The sequence below is a fragment of the Cavia porcellus genome, unplaced genomic scaffold, assembly GCF_034190915.1.
Source record: "Cavia porcellus strain 051 isolate PalLab524CR breed Dunkin Hartley unplaced genomic scaffold, mCavPor4.1 scaffold_32, whole genome shotgun sequence".
Classification (NCBI taxonomy): Eukaryota; Metazoa; Chordata; class Mammalia; order Rodentia; family Caviidae; genus Cavia; species Cavia porcellus.
The window spans coordinates 12094563-12115808 of record NW_026947515.1 but is presented as its reverse complement, the minus strand read 5'-3'; the positions used below and the strand labels follow the sequence as shown (position 1 = coordinate 12115808).

Genomic DNA, 21246 nt, shown 5'->3' with positions numbered 1-21246 from the left:
TCCAATACCCTCCCCTTCCCCAGCGGTTTGCTGCTTTCACTCTGTCCCCCGTAACTGATGCTGTCATTGTCTAATTTGGCCTGCCTGTTCCCCAATACAGAATCTCAGGGTGCGCAGCAGTGGAGGAACTGAGTTCTTCACCCGGTCGGCCACCAAGTTCAAGGGTGCCCTGGCCCAGAAGTTTATGTTTGTGGATGGAGACCGAGCAGTGTGTGGCTCCTACAGGTGATTCTTTGTGGGGGTTCGGGGGAGTGGTGCCCCAGTTCCCATCTGGTTTCTGCCTTTAATCCTGATGTTTTTTATACCGTGGCTGTTCCATTTTATTGATCCCCAAGCTGCAAGTGTGTGTGGAACTGGGCATGCCTGCCTGCCTGCTGTCTGTGGAGCAGGCAGGGTGACTGTCATTCCAGACCCCAGAGGTGGGGTGGGGCCAGGTCAGGATGCTCCTTCCCAAGCAGGCAGAGTGGTCATTCACAGCCATCTTCAAGGACAGAGCCAGCTCTGCAAGAACCTTCACACAGGCGTCCTGAAGTCACTCCAAGGGTTAGTGGTGGCAGAAAGCTTTGTGATGGCACCGGCCTCTGGGTGCTAGATTGAGATTTCCATCTGCCTGTGAATCCAGTGGCAGTGGCAGTGGCTCCGTGTGACTGAGTGACTTTCTGGGCTCCCAGACTCAGGTCTGATCCCACTGCTTTGCCTGTGCTCTGCCATCACCAGCCTGCATCTTGATTCCAGGCTTTTGGTCACAGTTTGATGGATACCAGCCTAGGGTGTGTGGTGGGCTCGCTAGATGCCTGCTGCAGTAGGGGGAGGGGAAGACAGGCATAAGGGACTTGGGCCCAAGTGAGGTAGCAGGCCCTGTGTGTGTGACTGCCACCTTGCCTCTGTATTGCAGCTTTACGTGGTCGGCTGCAAGGACGGACCGGAATGTGATCTCCGTGCTGTCCGGCCAAGTGGTGGAGATGTTCGACCGGCAGTTCCAGGAGCTATACCTCATGTCACAGTGTGTCAGCCTCAAGGACATCCCCATGGAGAAGGAGCCAGAGCCAGAGCCTGTTGTGCTACCTGCTGTGGTCCCCCTGGTACCTGCAGGCTCTGTGGCTAAGAAGCTTGTCAATCCCAAATATGCACTGGTCAAGGCCAAGAGTGTTGACGAGATTGCCAAGACCTCTTCCTCTGAGCAGCAGGAGATCAAGAGGCCTCCAGGGCTGCAGGGACCTGCACTGGCTGAGCAGCCGGGTGACCTCCCTGAGTTGCCACTGCCTGTCCACCCAGGACTGCTCAACTTGGAGAGGGCCAACATGTTCGACTACCTGCCCACATGGGTGGAGCCAGACCCAGAGCCTGGCAGTGATATCCTGGGCTACATCAACATCATTGACCCCAACATTTGGAACCCCCAGCCCAGCCAGATGAACCGCATCAAGATCCGTGACACATCCCATGCCAGCACTCAGCACCAGCTGTGGAAGCAGAGCCAGGAGGCCCGCCCCTCCCCAGGGCCCAGCAGCCTCCAGGACAGGCTCCCAGCTGAGAACGGCCTTCCGCAAGGGGACTGTGAGCCGCAGCCTCCAGTGCCTAAGCCCCGGACAGTACCCGTGGCAGATCTACTAGCCCAGAATGGCAAGGATGGTGATCTACTTGTGCAGGACGGTGCTGACTGGCCCCTGGAGGAAACAACGCCAAATGGGACAGACTGTGGGGTGTCCAGGACAGTGGAGTCGGACCACCCCCTGCTTCAGCGGCAGCTGTCTGTGACCCAGGATGACCCCGATGGCCTAGGGGCAGGGCTCCCCAATGGGCTGGATGGGGAGGAGGAGGAGGAAGATGACGATGACTACGTGACCCTCAGTGATCAGGACAGTCTGTCAGGCAGCTCCAGCTGTGGCCCTGGTCCTCGACGGCCCTCAGTAGCCTCTTCCATATCAGATGAATATTTTGAGGTGAGGGAGCGCTCAGTCCCTCTCCGGAGGCGCCACTCAGAGCAGATGACCAATGGGCCAGCCCAACTACCCCGCCGACAGATGAGTGCCCCCCACGTAACCCGAGGGACCTTTGGTGGGCCCCAGAGTGGCTCCCCCTGGGCAGAAGGTCGGGTGAAAGAAGAGTCAGATGCATCGAGGAGGATGCAGGCCCAGCGCTCTGGGGACAAGGAGACACAGGTGGGTCAGGTCCCTCGCACCAGGCGTCATGCGGATCCCTCAGTTCAAATGCCCGAGAGTCCAGAGTTGCCACTACACTCCCCTGCCATCAGTCAAAGGGGTGACTGCTGAACAGGGATGGGTAGGAACCAGCTGGAGCCTCATAGCAGGCCATTATCACACTGGGGACTCAAAGAGCGGAAGGAAATACACATTTCTAAAGCCAGAGGTCCCAAGCATTTGCAGTTACAGGATTTGATGCTGCCTACCATGTGGCAGGCCTAGTTTGCAGACAGACAGGGGAATGGCTGGGCTCAAAGATATTCCTTTACACAAGTTTCTTCTTATGAACCTTATGCCAAGCCACCTCAGTGCTGATCCCTCTGTGGCTCTGAGGAAGACCCCCGCAACCCCATGGCAGCTAACAGTTTATGTCCTGCTTTTGCTTCAGCTAGTGGTCTTTGTAGGACAAGGCCTCGGAATATAAACAACCTGCACCCCACCACAGCACCCAGATCCTGTCCTACCTGGAAATAGTGCGCGGCTGATCATGCCTGGCATAATCATCAGACCCATGGGCAGCATCTTGAGGTAGCTGGCGAGGATAGAGCCTGCCTTGGCATGGTTCAGGTTCCGGGCTGACAGTGACCGCTGCACGATGACCTGCAGGCAGAGCGAGAGAGGGAGTAGGTCCCAGCCCTTCTGGATACCTGGGCAGGATTTCTCTGTGAGCCTTAGGGGGTGGTTTGAGACAGGACATGGTCTCGTTAGCTAACCTAGACAATTATAGGACCCTGACACGATGGCAACCCCTGAAGAAGAGTTTCCCCCAGCTGGCAAGCACGTTTGTTCCAGGAACTCAGTCTGCCCATTGGCCCAACAGAGGAAGCCTGGGTCCTGCCCAGCCTACTGCCCGTAGCAGTTGTTAGGGACGGAAGAGTCTCTAGGTTGGACGGCATCAAGGGCACCATTTTCCACCCTCACCTCCTGGACCCTCATGAGATGGGAGGTACATTCAGGCAGGTGCCAGGAGGAGACATTGGTACCAACTGTGTGGAGTCACAGGTGGGAAGTTGGGAGTTTTCAGGCCCAGGACTTGGGAGCTTGCAGCTCAGTAGAGGAGGAACATCCAAGATTCTTAAGGACATTGAGGTCTCTGGGGACTTCAGGCAAATCATAAAGGCCTCAATTTCTAGATCTGTAGAATGGGAGGGCATGTAATTTAGACTATGATGTCTGAGATCCTTCCCAGCTCTGATATTATGATTCTCCTTTTTTCTTTAATGGAAAAAAAGTAAAGCAAAATTTCCTAACAAAATAATAGGAGAATAATAATAGTTAATACATTACATGTTGTTATCTTTAAAGTAGCTGTTCCGGGCAAAAAAATTTCTCCAGTTGATATTAGCACAAACCTTTTTAATGATCTAAGAGACACCAACAGTATAACGACTTGCATTTCCCCCTTCTCTACTGTCCTTTTCCCTTTCACCCATCGTAGTCCTAGTTCCTTTTTCCTTTTGAACAGTTTTTTCCCATTTCACAATACATGGTTTGCTTTAAAAAAAAAAAAAAAGTGGCTTGGGAGTATAGCTCAAAGATTGAACATTTGGGCCCTGGATTTGATTCCCAGATGCACAAACCCAAAACAACCCAATTATAACTCTTTGGACAGCCTATGTTTTCCCCTTTAAAGGCAGTTACTCTTAATTTATTTGTAATGTGTGCTCAGTCTTACCATTTAGACCTCTGAAATGTATTCTTCTTTTGCTGTTCCACAGTTTAAATCACTACCTGCAGCTCCAGAGTGGGAATTGGTGTGATTCTAGCTCTTTTCCAAGCATGCTAGCTTGACAGGTTGCTCCCAGCGCTGACTCCTTGGGAGAAGCTCTCCTGGGACACTGATTACAGATGAAAAGCTGGCAGAGGTGCAGCCCTGGGGACACAAGGCAGCTGATTGCTGTCCTCCTCCACCAGCTTTTTGGGACTTGGGAGAAGTCATTACCTTACTCTGAGCCTCAGTTTCTCCATCTAGACAGGAGGATACTTGGAGGAAGTTTGTCTAATCTTTTGTGCTGTCCTGCCTTGTGGCTGCAAGAACCTTGGGCCTCAGCCACCATGGAAAGGGGCCATTTCCTTAAAGCCCTGCACATCCGTCATCTCTGTGGATGGGTATTTGGCCTTCCTTATTTCATCGAATGCTCACAGCTTTCAGGGGCAGGTACTGCACTCCAGGGAAGAAGCTGAGACCAACCGGCAGGGCAGTGGTCCCTGTCTGGCACAGGGCTGGGACCCTTTCCTTGGTGTCCAGCATTTCTCCCCGGGAGGCACAGTCCCAGCTTGGTCCTCCCTCCTGAAGGGGCTGGTGCCTCAGCCCCAAATTTAGCCATTTTATCTCACTGAACTTGTGTTCCATCTGCAAAATAGTGACTGTCGAAAGCCCAAGGAATGCTGAAAGGACTGAGGCTGCTGGCCGAGAGGCCTAGCCTATCCCTGACTTGCCCAGGGCTTTGTTCAGTTCTCAGTGAATCTCAGGCTTCCCTTGGAGTGTGACTGCCAGTCAGCCCCAGCTGACTGCAAAGGGTCGTGGTTACTGCTAGGACTGAGCGGATAGCCCTAGCCTGGAGGAAAATGCTCCATCTTACACCATAGTTTCTGCAGGGGACAAGGGACACAAGAGACCTGAGAGCCTCCAGAGATGGCAGGACCTGGGGAGGTGATCCTGTCAGTACACTGCCTTGTTTTACAGATAGAACATTCATTGATCCTGGCTAGGGAGGGGGGGATCATGGCAGAGCTGAGGTGGGAACCAGGCCAGAGCTGTGTGTGCTGATCCTCCACTTCATTTGCTGCTAGTTTTTGTTTTGAATTTTTTTTTTTTTTTTGTCTTTTTGAGATGTTTCACTATGCAGTTTAGGCTGGCCTTAAACTCACTTGCAGCCCAGGCTGGCCTTTAACTCACAGTGACCCTCCTGTCTCAGCCTCCCAAGTGCTGGGATTACAAGTGTGCACTACCACATCCAGCTGTTTTGGGGTCTGTCACTTACTGTTCATGAGCCCGAAGATAATGAAAAGTACAAAGAGCCACACAAAAATTGCCCTTGATCCAGCATCCTGAATAGAGTGGAGTCAGGCTGCCAGGTGTCCTGAAAGTCCCTGGGTGCTAGTAAGAGCCACTCAGAGACTAGGGAAGCTTGATGAGGACCAGCACTACCAGGGGTGCTTGGTTGGGAGCTGGACCACGGGACCATATGCTCTCAGCTGAGTCAGTGAGAGGGAGGAGGACAGGAGGCAAGGCCAAGGCCATGTGGTCACCCCTGAATGCTGGCTGGTGTGCTGATGACCTGGGGCCAGCAGGGTCCCGCTCTGCCTCCTGAGTGGCCCTCTGTGGGCTCCGGTACCTTACCTGTGCAGTAAAGCCTGTGTAGTCCTGACCTAAGGCCAGGCTTTCTGCTGACTCACTGGCCTTCATGGGAGAATCTCCTGAATAGTGTCCCACCCAGACGCCTGGGCCATGCCAGACTTTGCTTTGTGGGAAGAAACAGGAAGTGGCTGGGTTGAAGGGGCTCAGCCCAGTGGGATGCCCTCCACTGCCACCTTTCAACGCCCTGGGCTGGCCCGCAACCCTCCTGGAACCATGCTGGGAGCAACCTGCTCCTGGAAAGCTCAGGTGGGAGGCATAGCCCAGTGGAAGAATCTAGGGGATGCCAGGTGGAGAGAAGCCCTGCTTGGGGGGAACATGTTACATATGGGGAAACTGAGGCTTTGTCTCCCAGAGCATCTAACACCTCCCTGCTTAGACCACTTGCCACTCTGGGAACCCTGGGAGCGTCTTTGGGTATACATTGACAAAACCAGGAAAGCCACTTTCCCCTGGTGCACACCTGGCTGTCTCTGGGCCTGTGTCCCAGTCGGTGAATGTGGCTGGCCTGGCTCACAGGGGAGGTGCTGAGGCCCTGAGCACCCTCTCACTAGTCTCAGTGGCCATCTGTGGTCTGCTGGCCTGGCTGCCTTATCCCCTGGAGAGAGCTCCCCTGGGGCTGGCCTGGAGGCATGGATGGGAAGGACTGAGCCACCTTCCGCAGAGGAAAGCGCTGCCTCCAGTGACCCTCTCAATCTTTTTCTTTTTTAAATCTTCTAACCACATCCAGCCTGTACTATCCAGACAGAGGAAGCAGTGGGGGCACTGAGGAAAGGTGGTAGGAGTCTGCTTTATTGTAACCACAAAGGCCAGGATGACTTCATGTGACAAATGAGGAAATTGAGACACAAAGTGATTAAATGAGCCAGTAGGTAAATGCATGCTTAGGAGAGTCCTCACAAGGAGTGACCTCCCTGTCCAGCCCTCTCAAACTGCTCACACTCTGTTCTCTTTCTCCCAGGGCCAGCAGTTCCACCGCTATGGGGGTCCTTCGAGGACCCCAGGACCACCTCGCTACCGCCCTGCTGCTGATGGTACCCACACCTCTCCAAGGAAAGCCAGCCTGGCCGTGGGAGGCCCCTACCCCTGGAAGCCCAAGGCTGGCCCCTTACCCTGTGTACTGCCCAATCCTGGGAGCCCAAGGCCAGCACGAAATGCCCACATTCTGGCTGATGGCAGGGCTACTGAAGAGCATCCAAGTCCCTTTGGAATCCCGTACTCCAAACTGTCCCAGTCAAAGCACCTGAAGGCCAAGTCAGGTGGCAGCCACTGGGCCTCATCTGATTCTAAGCGGAGGGCCCAGGCCTCCCAGGACCAAAAGAACCCCTAGGAGCCTGGCTTGGGCTGGACCCACCAGAGTCTGCTCTGGAGGAGAGGTGGGGGGGGGGAGGCAGCCAATGCTGACACTTACCTGGTCGGTGCACCAGTACCAGGTAGCCATGATGGTTAGGCCGAAGGTCATTCCAGTCCATGGGAGGTCCCCAGTATTGGCGTCCCGAAACATGTGCATGGCATCTGCACGTGGCAGGTGGCAGGTGGTGTTGGCAATGGTCTTGGAGGGAATGGCCCGGGCATATACTGCTTCTAGCTGTCCATAACCACCAATCTGGTCAAAAGCTGGAGGGGAACAAGTGAGACAGGGACCACTTGGTGGCTGGTGGCCTCCAGCTCTTGTTGCCTTCATCTTGCAAGTAACTTTATAAAACATCAAACTGGAGTTTTTCCCCCCCTGCCTTTCCTGGTATTTGGAAAAGTATGGTGAGTAGGAGGTTTGGAAACCAAGGTGAATTTAAAGTAACTATTTTATTTGTATTTAAATAATACTATTAAATGAGCATTTTGCACATGGGTACCACGGTATCCTGTAGGCCGGGTAAGAATCACTGCTGGTCTCCAGATGCCTGTTAGCCTCAGGTAAGGTGTTCTCTGGCACTCAAGGAAGCAAAAATAGTTTTTCTTGGCATCCTGAGGATCTCCCTGAGGCATGTGAAGTGTTAAAGTCCTGCCCCGGGGCTTACAAGGGTGTAATTTCACTAAAGGTAAGAATGGCTGGTGGTGACTTGGCTTCTTCCAGGCCTCGAACAGCCTATTGGGCAGGTGTGTGTATGTGTGTGGGGGGCCTACAGCTAGGGTCTTTCCTCCTGAGTCCAGAGCACATTTGTTCTCTCACTACTCCTGTCTACCTCAGGGTCAGGGCTCTGCATGGCCAGGCTCTGGCCTGACTATGGCCTTGCTGTGTGTGTGGTCACTCTCCTATCCAGACTGCGCCTGGATGTCTGGTCCCTTATCTGAGAGAGGAAGCCTGGGCATAGGAAAACCCACCTCTGCCCCAGGCCCTGCTGACCAGCAGGACGTAGAAGAGGGATCACAGTCCAGGATCTGTGTTTGGACCAGGCATCTCTGAAGCTCAGAGCAAATGGACAAATGCTACACCAGGGTTGGCGACTGCTCGGCCACACATTCTCAGACCCTGAGTCTGGAAGTCTTTAAAGGCTTCTGTTTACCCTCTGTGTTTACCCTCCCAGCTCAGCTCGCCTACTTCCAGGGATGGGGAACTCACTACCTCCTGAAACTACCCTATAAGCTTTTGTGTTTGTTCAGACTAGTTTTGCCAATTTGTCTAAACTGTCCTTCCCAGCCTTTGTCTACCAGGAGGCAGCATCACCTCTTAGGAGTCTGTACATGATTTTAAACAATTGGAGGCAACACCCAAGCAGTTCTGTGGGCTAATTGTGTGTCTCCACACCTACTTGTCAAGCCCCAAGCCAGGGCGGGCATGGCCAGCTCTGTGCTCCTGAGTCAGCTCCTCAGCTGGTGACAGCTGAGCAGTGAGGGCAGACAGGAGGCAGGCAGACAGTGGCCATCTGCCAGGGGGCAGTAGGGGAGGACTGCCTCGTGGCTTGACCTCATGAGCCCCACAGGTGCTGGAACAGCCCCACCCCACTGTGGCCTGAAGCTCCAGTCCTCACCTTTGATGGCCAGGATGACAGCCCCCACCACCATGATGACTGTCTGCAGGGCATCCGTGTAGATCACAGTGGCCAGGCCCCCTGCAAAGGAACAAGGTAGCTGGAGGGAGTCCCCTGGCTTTGAGGGAGGTGGGACAAACTGAGAAGCACCACTCATATCCGAGCCCAGGGCTTCCTGGAGCTTGTGGGAGGAAATGGCCCTCCACCTCCTACATAGGTACCCTGGTCTGCTCCAAGCCGCAGGGTGACGGGCAGCCCTCCCCGTGATGGTGCATACCTGCGATTGTGTACAGAGCTGTGATGAGGAGTGTGAGGATGGTGGAGAGGTAGAAGTTCCATCCCAGGCAGATATGCACAAAGAGTGCCCCGGCGTACAGGTCAATCTAGGGAGGGCATGTTCAAACAGAGATTGGAGTTTACTGTGAGTCCCAGGGCTCAGAGCCCAGATGCTGCTACTGACTGGCTGTGGCCCCTGTGGGCCTGGGTGCCCCATGGATGAGCAAAGGTGACCTTTGCCTGCCTGCCTACCCATTTCTGGGGGTGGGAGGATGAACTCACTGTGGACTGCTATGCGCTATGTACAGGGGACATTACTGTCATTAATAAAGTTCAGAATGGTCATTTCCCACCCATGTGTTGTTACTGAATTTGGCCTCTAACTAGGGGGCCTGTTCTGTTGGTTACCAGGGGGATCTTGCTGTGTGTGGTCACTCTCCTTCTACCCAGACTGCGCCTGGATGTCTGAGAGAGGAAGCCTGGGCATAGGAAAACCCACCTCTGCCCCAGGCCTTGCTGACCAGCAGGATATAGAAGAGGGATCCCAGTCCAGGATCTGTGTTTGGACCAGGCATCTCTGAAGCTCAGAGCAAATGGACAAATGCTACACCGGGGTTGGAGACTGCTCAGCTACACATCCTCAGACCCTGAGTCTGGAAGTGTGTAAAGGCTTCTGTTCACCCTCTGTGTTTACCTTCCCAGCTCAGCTCACCTACTTTCAGGGATTCCAAAGGGATTCATGAGGGAGGCTCAGGGTGATTAGCAGTTCCCAGGAAAAAGGTGCCATGGGTAGGATGGGAGAGTCTGAGGTAGTTTTGCCTCCTGTTCCCAGAAGGGTTGGACCTGAAGGCACCAGCACTCAGGCACACACCACAGGCTGAGGCTGGTTCCAGGGCTGGACTGGATACGCCCTGTTGCCCAGATTCTGGAACTGCTTATGGGGCAGAAGTTCTAACTGGGGCGAGGCAGCCTCAGCATGGAAAGGGCCTTATGGACCATAATCCTACCCTGCGATTGGCAGTTGGGCCCAGAGACAGGGCACAAAGGTAAGGCCTGTCCTATGTGACCTGGGGCTGGATGATGGGCTCCCCACCACACCCCTTTCTGAACCTGTTAAACTGGTGGCTCAGCAGAGGGGAGATGACCCAAAATCTGGGACCAATGCTTCCGAAGAAAGGTTAGCTAAGCCCATGGGTGTGTGGGATAAGTTTGCTCTGGGCCTGGCCTTCTTGGGGCCTAGGAGACACAGAAGCAAGGCTTTTGAGCTCTCCCAGGACCCAGTCCAAGTTGCAGCAGCCAACTTCCTGGAACCAGGCTTTGGAGACAGCCCTGGTGAGGAGCAGCATGAGCTCTAAGCTGCTGCTGGTGGTCTCTACATTTCTCCCTCTCGTATCACTCCTACCCTTGGAGAGACCAGACCATGTGTTTTCAGGAGAATACCTGCCCTATCACCGAAGTCCCTGCTTCAGTAGTGTGGCGCTGGGAGTGAAGTGACTCAGGGAGAGATGAGAGGGATCGGCCTCCAGACGGTGCTGAGAAGCCCAGAGATGCTGAATATTAGAGGAAAAACTCTTCGAGGTCCCGCCCCATAGGACTGAAGGAGAAAATGAGGCCCAGGGAGGAGGTAGGACTTCTCGAGGTCTAGCAGGCCCCTCTCTGCTAGGTATCATCTGAGTTGCTGGCTGAGACAAGGGGGGCAGTGAGGGATTTTTCTAGAAAGCCTGCTGTACCGGTTTCCCCCACTGCTGCTCAGGACTGCTGGACTCCGCCCTGGCCTGTGCATCTGAGCTCCACAGCTCAGCAGCCTTCACCCCCTGCCTTGCCCTTTGCTGCCTCCAGGCCTTTGTTCATCAGCATCCTCTGCCCTTACCGTCCCAGCCTCTGCCTCTCACCCTCCACACACGGCCATCCCCGCTTCCTGACCACTGTCTCAGGGATAGTTAGTCTTCCCTCTCTTCTATTTGTGGTGGCAGGCTTCTAACAGCACAGGGCAAGCATCAGGGTGAGACCTTAGCTGTGTCTTCTCTGTAGGATCCTACATGATGTCAACAGGTGCTGCAAAGAAGCAATTCCTTGTACCCCAAAGGAGTCCCCAGTGCAGACATCCCCTGGTCCTGTCTGACCCTCCTGTAGCTTAAGCTTTTTCCTGAGGACCCAGGCAAGTTTTAGCCTCATAGAAGCTGGCAGTTGCACAAACCTGAGTTTGTGTCCCTGGCCTGCGGTGTCCTAGCCATGTCCCTTTGTGAGCAGGTCATTTCACTTTCTGAGTGTTACTTGTGAAATGGGCAAAGTAATGTGGAGCAAGCACAGCTGTTTCTGTTAGTCTGGCTGGAGCACGGGGCTCCTCACCTCCGCAGCTCTCTTCACCTGCCTCCTGCCTGGCAAGAGAGGCTCAGGGGAGGTCAGGTGACTTCAGAGGGGTCCTAAGAGCAGCTGCAGTCTAACATGCTGAAGACACAGTTGGAGTCAGCAAGGTCAAGACAGCAGAGGAACTTGCCCATAGTGGCAAAACCATGGGACATAATTAAAAAAGCGAAACAGCATTGTGCGTGTGCTTCACCAAGGAAGGGTCACTCTCAAGGGCCTAAGGCAAGCCACAGCCTCACTCTAAGCCACTGACCAGTGGGGCCAAGCCACTGATGCACACAGGCTCAGAACTTGCCCCAGCTGCAGGCTGATGCCTAGGGTCCTGTCCGACTGCCTGCTCCTGGGAGTTCATCTCCATCTCAGTCTCCCTCCCTGCTCCTGTCCCCCAGAATGGCTCCCACACTGCCCACATTTGTCTGCTTCCCCTGTCTTGTGCCCACAGCCCCTGCCAGTCTTTCAAGGCCCGAGACATCCCCCAGGAAGCCCTTGCCATTTTGCTGTCTGTGATACACGTTAAATGTTCATGTGTTTAATCTAATGGTTTGAATCATCGAATTTCTCCTAGGATCATGAGCCTTGGACACTGAGAAGGAAATACCTTGCTCAAAGGCCTGCAGTCCTAGAAGGCAGGGTCTGCACCTAGGTCTGTAAGCCCTCCAGAAAGAGCCTTGGGCCAAGGTTGCACAAGGGAGCACAGTGTGGGGAGAAGGCAGCTCTGCTCCTTGTACCAGTTGGCCACCAGCAGGGATGTGTGGGGGCTGCAGCCCAGTACAGCAAGGAGCCTGGTTCTGCACAGCAGGCTGGGGCTGACCCACCGGCTTGCACAGCTTGGAACCTTAGCTTTCATGTTTGGAAGGAGTCTCATCTCATCTCTGTCACTGGAAACAGGAGTCTGGGGTGCTCCTGCCACACCTGTCCTGCCCCATCTGGCCACCCTCCTCCCTTGAACTCCTTCTTTTCCTCTTAGGGTGGTGAAGAACCTGGAGGGAACCCTGCACTGACATTTAACACAAATCACTGTGTGATCTGCCTCCTAAATTGTCTTCCATGTTCTCTGCCCCAGGGCCCTGTCCACTTCTGTCCCCCAGGGGCTCAGAACAGAAACTTCCTGTCTTTTAACATTACTCTCTTCATTTGACCCGGATACTGCTGTGGCTCCTCTTGCCAAACTGTGTCTGCTTTCTCTGTAGCCCTCACTGGTCCTTCTGCCACCAGGCTCCTTTAGAGGAGACTCGGAGGGGCTTGGGCTGGTGTGGGAAATAAAGTCCAGCAGCCCTGTTCCCGCCTAGCCCATAGGCTCCACCTAACCCAGAAGCCACCCCTAGCCTGGATTCTGAGTCAGGTGGGAAGGAAGGCTCTGCCCCTCGCTGTGGACGCCTGCCCAGCCCTTACCTGCCCATCATCATCTAACAAGCTGCCCAGCGCAGCAGCTTCCCAGGCTTGGCGGACTTGCAGTCATTCCTGTCTTAGACACTGCAGCAGCAACGCCAGCGTGTCCAGTGCCAGCTGGTGCACTTTACATCGAGCTGCCCTCTGTGGGCTCTGCCAGGTTCTCTGTTTGCTTTTGGGATCATGTTTTACTCTTGGTGGTGATTGGACCAGTCTATTTACATATCACATCTGTCTGGAAATTGCACACGGGGTCCTTGGGAGGCCTGCCCAGAGCCAGACACACAGTAAGTGCACAACAAGTAGGCGAGTTTTCCCAGAAAAAGTGGCATGCTAGAGCCCCCAGGCCAAATCTAGTCCTCATGATACTGTTGTCCTTGGCTGAGGAAGCTTTGGAGTTGGGACTATATGGTCTCAAAGCTGAAAATATTCACTATCTGTCCCTTCATGGACAAACATGCTGACCACTGGCGAATATTATTGAACTCAGTCCCAGGAGAGGTATCGGGCATGTAGAAGCACTGGGAATACATCAGCAAACAAGGAGAAAAGTGTGGAAAGTAGACTCTAAGTGCCCCTGGCAATTAGCATGAGGGAAGATGCTAAGGGTAGCCAAAAGGGGAGAAGGAAAAGGGCAGGACTGCTGGGGTGGGGACAAAGGAGGATTTCAAAGACTTGAGCGACGTAAGGAAGCCACCTGGGAACTGGAGGAAGAGGGTTCCAGGCAGAGGCCACAGCCAATGCAAAGGCCCCCAGGCAGGAACACTGGTGTGTCAGAAGAACTGCCAGCAGAGCAGAAGAGGGCAGAGAGGCAGCAGGGACCACATGATGGAGGACCTTATGGGTCACAATTGGCTTTTAAGGGACATGGGGTATTGCCTGGTTCCCCGGGTCCCAGGGGCCCAGAACCCTACAGGGATGGAGTTGCACCTTAGTCCGCTTGTTAGAACTCAAGAGGTGACTCCCTGTGCCCTGACCTTCCAGTGCTCTCTGGAGGTTGGTGTCCTGTCTACAAGATGGCGGTGGCAGCCTGTCTGGCAGGCTTCATTTGGGGCAGATCTGGATGTACACTGAACATGCTCCTGAGACTCAGTCCCGTGAGGTCAGAGCCTCTGGGGACAAGTGGGGATCCCACACTTCAAACAGCTCTACTCCAAAACCATTAGCCAGGGCAGCCATGGTCCTTCTCCAGCCAAGCCAGCAATTAAGTGTTCCTTTCGCGTCAGCCTGTACCTCATCCCAACAGCTCTGGCGTTGGATCTGAAGCCTGGCCTTGATGTGACTGGTTGAGCCCCATCTTATAACTGGGCACTCTGAATCACTTCCATCACAAGGTGGAATTGGAAGCACTACATTCTGCCTGCAGAGGGTAGAGACAGTATGTGGGGCCTGGCACCTAGGGTGGGAGACACGGTCCTGACTGAGCTTGGCCTGGTTTTCCACGACCTTGGCAAGGAGCAGTGGCTGACCACGTCTCAGTGTTCAGATCTCTAAAAGGATGTGGGAAGGAGTCGGGTCCTGGCCATCCACCGTGGGAGCTTCCACAGTGCTGATAAGCACCCTAAACCTGCCACCGCCACCACCCCTGATGCTATCTGCCCTCAGACTCTTTGATCTCTTTCAACATAGCTCTTCAGTCTCATCTCTCTCTGAAGCACTCTAGGCCAGGTGTGGAAGGCTGGCAGTCCGAGAGCCAGATGTGGCACCTGCCTCTGTTTTTGTGAATGCTGGGGCACATCCCTGACACTGCCAAGCACGTCACCCTCAGCCCTCACACCATTTCCTGTGTGGCCCTGGGAAGTATCTAACTCAGTGATCCTTGGATTCTAGGGCTGCAGAATAAGCTAACACTGGCCCGTCTCTCTCTTGGTATTTGTTCTCCCTCCTCCATCAGCAACCCTCCTCCAAAGATGCCCAAATCAAATGTCACCCCGACTCCTTACGAGGTCCATTACTTCCTTTTCTGAGGTCCACACTTGTCCGTCGCACTCTCTACCTGCCTCCTACTAGACAGCATGAACCAGGGCAGACCGGAGCCAGGTCTTACCTATCTCTGTGTATCTGTAACCCAGAGGCAAGATCAGGAGCTGGGGTGGAGTGAGGAAGACTGAGAAATTTTGGAACTCAGCCTCAAGGGCAGACTGAGGCCAGGTCCCTCGAATTCTAAAGGAATCTACAAAGCAAAGAACCTCTGAGGATTCCTTGAGAACATCTAGTAATGATGGTGTGATGCTTGCTGCTGACAGTCCCCAGAAACTGGCCACATTAACCACAAGGTGCTTCCCTCCCAGGTGCCCTTTAGGCTCAGAGAATAGGGGAGGCAAGGCTAAGGCGACAGGGGACCTCAGGAGGATGGGGCAGGCCAGTGCCCAGTTGGACCCCAGGCAGGGCCAGGGAGGGCTCTGGTTGGTGCTCTCAGACCTGCCCTTCAGAGGGCTCCCACAGCTCCTGACTGACTAGCAAGGCCTCAGCCTCTGCAGCCTCCATACCTTTCCCAAGCTCGGGCTTTCCTAGTCTCACAGCTGAACAGATAGGACAGGAGGTGACTTTGCTGCTGAAGAGAGAGCTAGACCCCAGAGAGCACCTCCCCCACACGATACTCAAGCCCTTAGCCACCTTCAGGCAGACCTGAAGGGTGGGCTTTCTCGGTCCTTCTTACCAGTAAGGAAGCTGAGGCTCAGGGAGGCTCAGAGACTGGTCAGGGTTTTGCCTCTGTCAGAATAAGCATCCCTAAAGCCCAGGCTCCTTCGGAGCCTGAAGCTGAGTGAGGCTAGAAGCCCCCGTTACTCAGAATGACAAATGAGGAGGGGGTGGTATTGTCAAAGCTGTGAGCAGAGGCTGAGATGAGTTCTTTCCCTTCCTATTTGTAAAATGAGGGGCTCAGATAAAGCAGGCTCTGGGCTCTTACTGACTTCTGAGGTGGGCTTCCTGCTCCTAATATTCTCAGGTCCAGGCCCAGCGGGGAGAAGTGAAGCCCATGCTGTTGCCCATGGCGATCAGGGTGAGAAGTAGGAGGTAGCTCTTTGCAAATGCAGACTTGGCAGAGGCCACACGTGGGCTTTTGTCGCCCTCTAGTGGGGCTCACTTTGATGAAGGCTATGAGGAAGACACCAGGTCTGGCCCCCTTCCAATCCTGCAAAGTAGGGTTGGCGGCTGAATTGTCAGCTCAAGGACTCTGGATCAGCTTCCTCAGACTCGCTACGTGACCAGTTGTCCCTCTCTGGGTCACGATTTTTCTCTCTGGTAACAAGGTGGAGAGATGAGAGGATGTCAGGTCTGTCTGAGAGGCCCCAGGTGGGTTATGCTTCCAGGCTGTGGAGGGTGGAGTAGGAGCAGCTCACCGATATCTTGGTGAAAACAGACAACAGCAGGGAGAGGACGGACAGGTACATGCGGATGCGCTGGCCTCCGAAGCGCTTCTGAATGTACTCAGGCAAGGTGACAATCTGGGAAGGCACAGGGGTGAGGGCTTAGCATTCTTGGGGACGATGCCCAGCATTCAGGGCAGGGTCCCTCCCAATAGTTCCACCTCTCCCTTGGCACATGAAGTGGCTGTGAGCCTCTCAAGGACATCAACAGCGATAAGGGCATCTATAGAAGCCCCACCCTAAATTCCAGGCTCAGTTCTGGCTGTCTGCTAAGGCTCCACAAAAGGGAGTGGCAAGCTGAGACTGGCTTTTCAGGGCTGACATGAGGAATGGATTTGAGGAGCCACAGCTGAGAACAAAGGGGCGAGCTGGGAGGCCACTGTGAACAAATGCAGAGGAGCCATGATGAGGCTGGATGGGGAGGCAGCTATGGGAGGGGGGCATGGCTCTGAAAAAGATCCAGGGTTTAGTGATGGTGGGGTAGACTAAGGGGTGGGTGGGTCAAGGATGTGGAGCCACGTACGCTACCCTCCTCAGCTGCGCAGGTAGATGGAGCATCACCCCTGATCTGCTGCCTAAAGGGCAGTGGAAATGCCAGCAGGTGTGCAGGGTGTGGCCCAAGGGAACCTCTTTAGTGGACCAAAAGGAATGGTAGTTGGACTGTAATAAACCCCGCCCGGAGGGTTCCCCAGCTATATGGCATGAGACCTTGGGGATGCTGCCCACCACCACATCAACCTGGCCCAAGGTCCAGCTCCCAGGTGAGACCTCAGGCGCAGACTCACCTCTGAGGAGACGTAAATGGGCACAAACACCCATGCCAGCGCCAAGAGCACATAGGTGGCCTGTAGGAACAGAGGCAGGTGAGAGACATCTGTGTGGGTCTCCAAAACTCTGCCCCTAGACACAACTGGATGCAGGGTCACTAGTGGTCTGGACCCCATCTCCCCCAGACTGCCTGATTTTGTGGGAGAACCTGGACAGGCCTTCCCCTCTCTGCCTGGGCTTCTGCAGACAAGTGGCCTGGGCCCAGGCCTTCAGCTCCTGTCCGACTGTGTTGTCTAGTGCACTGATATCCTGACAAGTAGCTTGCCCAGGGACACTGCTGCTCAGCCTGCTTGGACTTGGGCTGACACATGTGGCTGGGAGCTGCCCACATACAGGGACTGGTTATGGTTGCCACACCCTGTGCCCCAGCCCTCCCTCAAGTTGTGCCTGTGGTGCTTACATTCCATTCGAAGCCTGCCACAGCCAGGCCTCCAGCTGCACCTGAGCCAGCCAATCCCACAAAGAGGCCAGAGCCTTCGCTGCTTGCAAAGAGGGAGGCTCCGATCTGGAGGGGAAAGAGGAAAACTGGTAAGTGGCAGGCCCACAATGCAAGCTCCACCCTGAAGCCAACAATTTCACACACATAAGTGAGCCTCCATTCCTACTTTACAGGTAAGGAGCCCTCACTTCCAGGGCTGGCTACACAGCTAAGAAGCAGACCAAGTTTTTAGACTTTGGATCCCCACTCTTTACCCAATTTTCATCAGCCCAATTTGGGGTTCTCCTGCCAGCCTCAGGGCAGCCCAGGGGTGACCTTGGATGAGGAAGACACATGAAGTGACCTCAGGTATGCAGATGGCAGTTGACCTACAGGCTGGATGCAACCCCATAGATAAAGGAGGGGGTATGACAAGCCAGGACTCACTCACCGGCCACCACGTCATGTCCCGGCCGGCAAGGAAGTAGCCACTCACTGTGTTCTTGCTGGCTCGACAAGAGGACTACAAGAACAGAAAGGCAGAGGCAGGAATTAGAACTCTGATTTGCCGGTGGGAACGGCTGCTGCCGAAGAAGGCTGGGGGTATCTCAAACAGGCTGAGCGTTGCTTGGGGATAGTGGTACCTACTTACAATCTCAGCCGCCTGGGAGGTTGGGGCGGGAGGCTCACAAGTTTGAATCTGGGCAATTTAGCAAGACCTGATCCTAAAGTAAAAAGTAAAAAGGGCTAGACATGTAGCTCATGATAGAGCTCAGTGTGAGGCCCTGTTTCAGTTCCCAGTACCAAAAAAAAAAAAAAACAAGACAAAAACAAAAGTATAGAATTGCCATGTGACTCAGCAATGCCACTCCGAGGTTACACTGAAGTCAGATGTCCACATAAAAATTTATTCGAGAAAGCTGGGAACATAGCTCAGAGGCACAGTGTCTGCCAAGCACAAGGTCCTGAGTTTAATTCCCGGTACCAAAAATAATTTTTTTATACAAGAATGTTCACAGCAGCACTGCTCAGAATAGCCAAAAATAGAAACAGCCCAAATGTCCAACAACTAATGCACAAATACATAAAATGTGGTATATCCATACAATGGAATATTATTCAGCTGTCAAAATAAAGCTATCCTACTCCTGACACCAAAAAAAAAAAAGTTATGAATTTCTGACATGTGTTACAGCCTGAATGAACCTCTAAAATATTATGCTAAGTGAGAGCAACAGATGTAAAAGGTCACACATAAAAAATTTCACTTCTATGCTGTACAGAATAGGCAAGTCCAGGGACTGGGGATTAGCTCAGTGGCATAAGTGCCTGCCTTTCAAGTGCCCAGTCATGAGTTCGACCCCCGGTACTGATAAAAAAAAAAAAAAGAAAGAAAGAAAAAGAATAGGCAAGTCCATGGCGACAAACACCGCTTAATGGCTTTTAGGAGATGACGAGTGAGAAGAATTGGAAAGGGTCTCCTTTTGAAGTCATGAACATCCTTTCTCTGCTGAGGAAAACAGGATCTTCCCCATTAGCCTAGCTCCTGATCCACTCCCACGATCCCCTTACTTTGTAAATTGTGATATATACTTAAAGGTGGCAAGTATAGCGGGACACACACAGCTTTTGCGATCTCCAACTGCACTGTGCTGCTGGGCCCAGGATAAAATAAATCAGCGCTGCTTTTTAAAATATGTTTTTGCCTCATTTTTTAAACTCAAGTTTGGGGACTTGTTTGTGGATTACAAGAAAGTATGAAATAAAAGTGACCTTTATTTTAAGAATGTGGGGAGATCCCCTGACCCTCCGGGGTCTGGCATTCTTTCCAGGGTCTGGCATTCTCTCCAGCAGACACATGGTGTGGGGACATACATGTAGCTTAGGTTTGGGTGGTGCCTAAGGGGCATTAGGGATGCACAGTAGCTCATTGGTATTCATTTCGCACCACAGGTTAATTCCTAGGGGCGGGGAAGATGATCCCAAGATAGAGCCCTTGGTTCTGCCTCCCAGCTTCACCGGCCAGTGTCCCATCTGGGGCAAAAACCTTTCATTCCCCTTTCATTATTGGTTCTCTTTGCTGTTGGCACTCCTGGAGGACCTCATCAAGCTTCTTTCCTGATACGAACTTGGCAGTTCTCATCATCGGAGGCGCTTGGGACCTTGTTTTTGCGGAGAATGGCTGTGATTCACTTTGGGGGAGCTCCAGTCTTTACCTGACTGCCTCCTGGCTCTGGAGGGGAAGATGGTGTACTGTTTAGTCTACAGGAAAAGCTTGTCACGCTGGCTTCCTGACACGAACCCAGCTGTTCTCTTCATCTGGGGAACTCAGAACCTCTTTGCTGAAGATGGCTGTGGTACTTTTTGGAGGAGCTCTGGTCCTTGCTTTGAGCATCGCTTCCTTGCTCCAGTGCAGAACTCTCAGCCTGCTGGCACAGATCCTACATCCCACTCGCCCAAAGGTCAGCTTCCACCACTGACCTGTGGGTGTTCCCAGTGCAGATCCATGAGACAGACTTGCATGAGTCGCTGTTGTGGGCTCTAGGCCTCTATTTGGATGTGTGGAAGGCACTGTCATGGGCTCTAGGTCTTCAGCTAGACTCATAAAGGACATTGCTGTGGGATCCAGGTCTTTGGTTAGATTCTGTAGGCTCTTTAGTGTGTGGACAGATTTCTTGCACTTTTTGTGTTTGACTCTTTGGGTGACTATTATAAAATCATTTTATAAATTATGTGTCTTGCAATAAGCTGTTTTTCTTCCAAACTCTGACTACAACAGGTTGATTCCAAGATTTAGTTATTGTGAAGTGTGCTACTATAAACATGGGTTTGTATATATCACTGTAATATGATGTCTATAACTCTTTTGGGAGGGGAAATACCTAGAAGGGAAATAGCTGGGTCAAGTGAAATTATTAATTTTAGTTTTCTGAGGAATCTCCATACTGATTTTCTCAGCATTTGTACTAGTTTACATGCCCATCAACAATGGAGAACGGTTCCTTTTTCCTCAGTCTCTCCAGTATTTGTTATTGTTTGATTTTTTGCAGATAGTCATTCTGTTTGGAATGAAGTGGAATGTCAGTGGGCTTTTTTTTTTGTGTGTGTGTGTGTGTACCAGGGATTGAACTCATGACTTCATGCTTGCCAGGCAGGTACTTATGCCGCTGAGCTAAATCCCCAGCCCCTCCGTTTTAATTTACATTTTTTGAATGGCCATCAATATTGAACATTTTCTTATGTATCTGTTGGCCATTTGTACTTCATCTGAGAAGTGTGCATTAATTTCAGGTGCCCACTTTGATTGGATTTTTAAATTGAGAGGCTCTGACATTTTGAGCTCTTTATATATTCCTTTGTCTGAGAAGCAGCTGGGAAATTTTTTTCCTATTCTGCAGGTTGTGTCTTCACTTGATGGTTTCCTTTGCTGCACAGAAGCTTTTTAATCTGATGTGATGCCATTTGTGGATTCTTGATGTTATTTCTTATGCAACCAGAATTTGGTTCTTTGCCTATGACTATGTCTTCAAGAGTTTTATCTATTTTATTTTCCAGATTAAGTGTTTCTGTTTGTTTGAAGATAGCGTCTTGTTATGTAGTTCAGGGCTGGCCTTAAACTCACTGTCTAACCCCTGCTGGCCTCAGATGCATGGTGATCCTCCTGCTTCAGCTTTCTGAGTATAGGGATTACAGGTGTGTGCCATCACACCTGGCTCTCTTTTAATATTTAGATCTTTGACCACTTTGATAATAGTTTAGTGCATGGTAAGGGGTATGGGTCTAGGTTCAATCTTTAGCAAGTGGACAGACAATTTTCCCAGCACCACTTGTTAAAAAGGCTGTCTTTCCTCCAGTGGAAGTGGTTGGCCCATCTGTTGTAGATAAGGTAACTTAGGGTACCTGGAGTTGTTTCTGCATCTTCTATTTTGATCCATTGATCCCCAAGTCTCTGTTTCTCTTTCTGTCAATATCATGTTGTTTCTATCACTGAAGCTTTGTACTATAACGAAGTTTAAGATTGTGAGGCTTCCCCTCTTTCCCTGGTTGGCCCACACTGTTTTTGTTATTC

General features: G+C 52.5%; 2 protein-coding genes across 2 annotated transcripts in view; one reads left to right on the top strand and one right to left on the bottom strand.

The window, feature by feature from the left end:
- Positions 1 to 9159, top strand: part of Fam83g (family with sequence similarity 83 member G) — a 29752-nt gene extending 20593 nt beyond the window's left edge. The window contains exons 4-6 of the mRNA XM_003465222.5: positions 101 to 225; positions 896 to 2162; positions 6524 to 9159. Coding sequence (XP_003465270.1) covers positions 101 to 225; positions 896 to 2162; positions 6524 to 6892 — 1761 coding nt within the window. The 3' untranslated portion in view covers positions 6893 to 9159. The remainder of the gene's footprint in view (positions 1 to 100; positions 226 to 895; positions 2163 to 6523) is intronic.
- The window catches only part of Slc5a10 (solute carrier family 5 member 10), a 74444-nt gene that overhangs the window by 34085 nt on the left and 19113 nt on the right, over positions 1 to 21246 (bottom strand). Inside the window, exons 2-9 of the mRNA XM_005001646.4 lie at positions 17629 to 17700; positions 17160 to 17264; positions 16717 to 16776; positions 15905 to 16009; positions 8809 to 8914; positions 8532 to 8612; positions 6974 to 7179; positions 2669 to 2804 (exon numbers count right to left, since the gene is read on the bottom strand). Coding sequence (XP_005001703.1) covers positions 2669 to 2804; positions 6974 to 7179; positions 8532 to 8612; positions 8809 to 8914; positions 15905 to 16009; positions 16717 to 16776; positions 17160 to 17264; positions 17629 to 17700 — 871 coding nt within the window. The remainder of the gene's footprint in view (positions 1 to 2668; positions 2805 to 6973; positions 7180 to 8531; positions 8613 to 8808; positions 8915 to 15904; positions 16010 to 16716; positions 16777 to 17159; positions 17265 to 17628; positions 17701 to 21246) is intronic.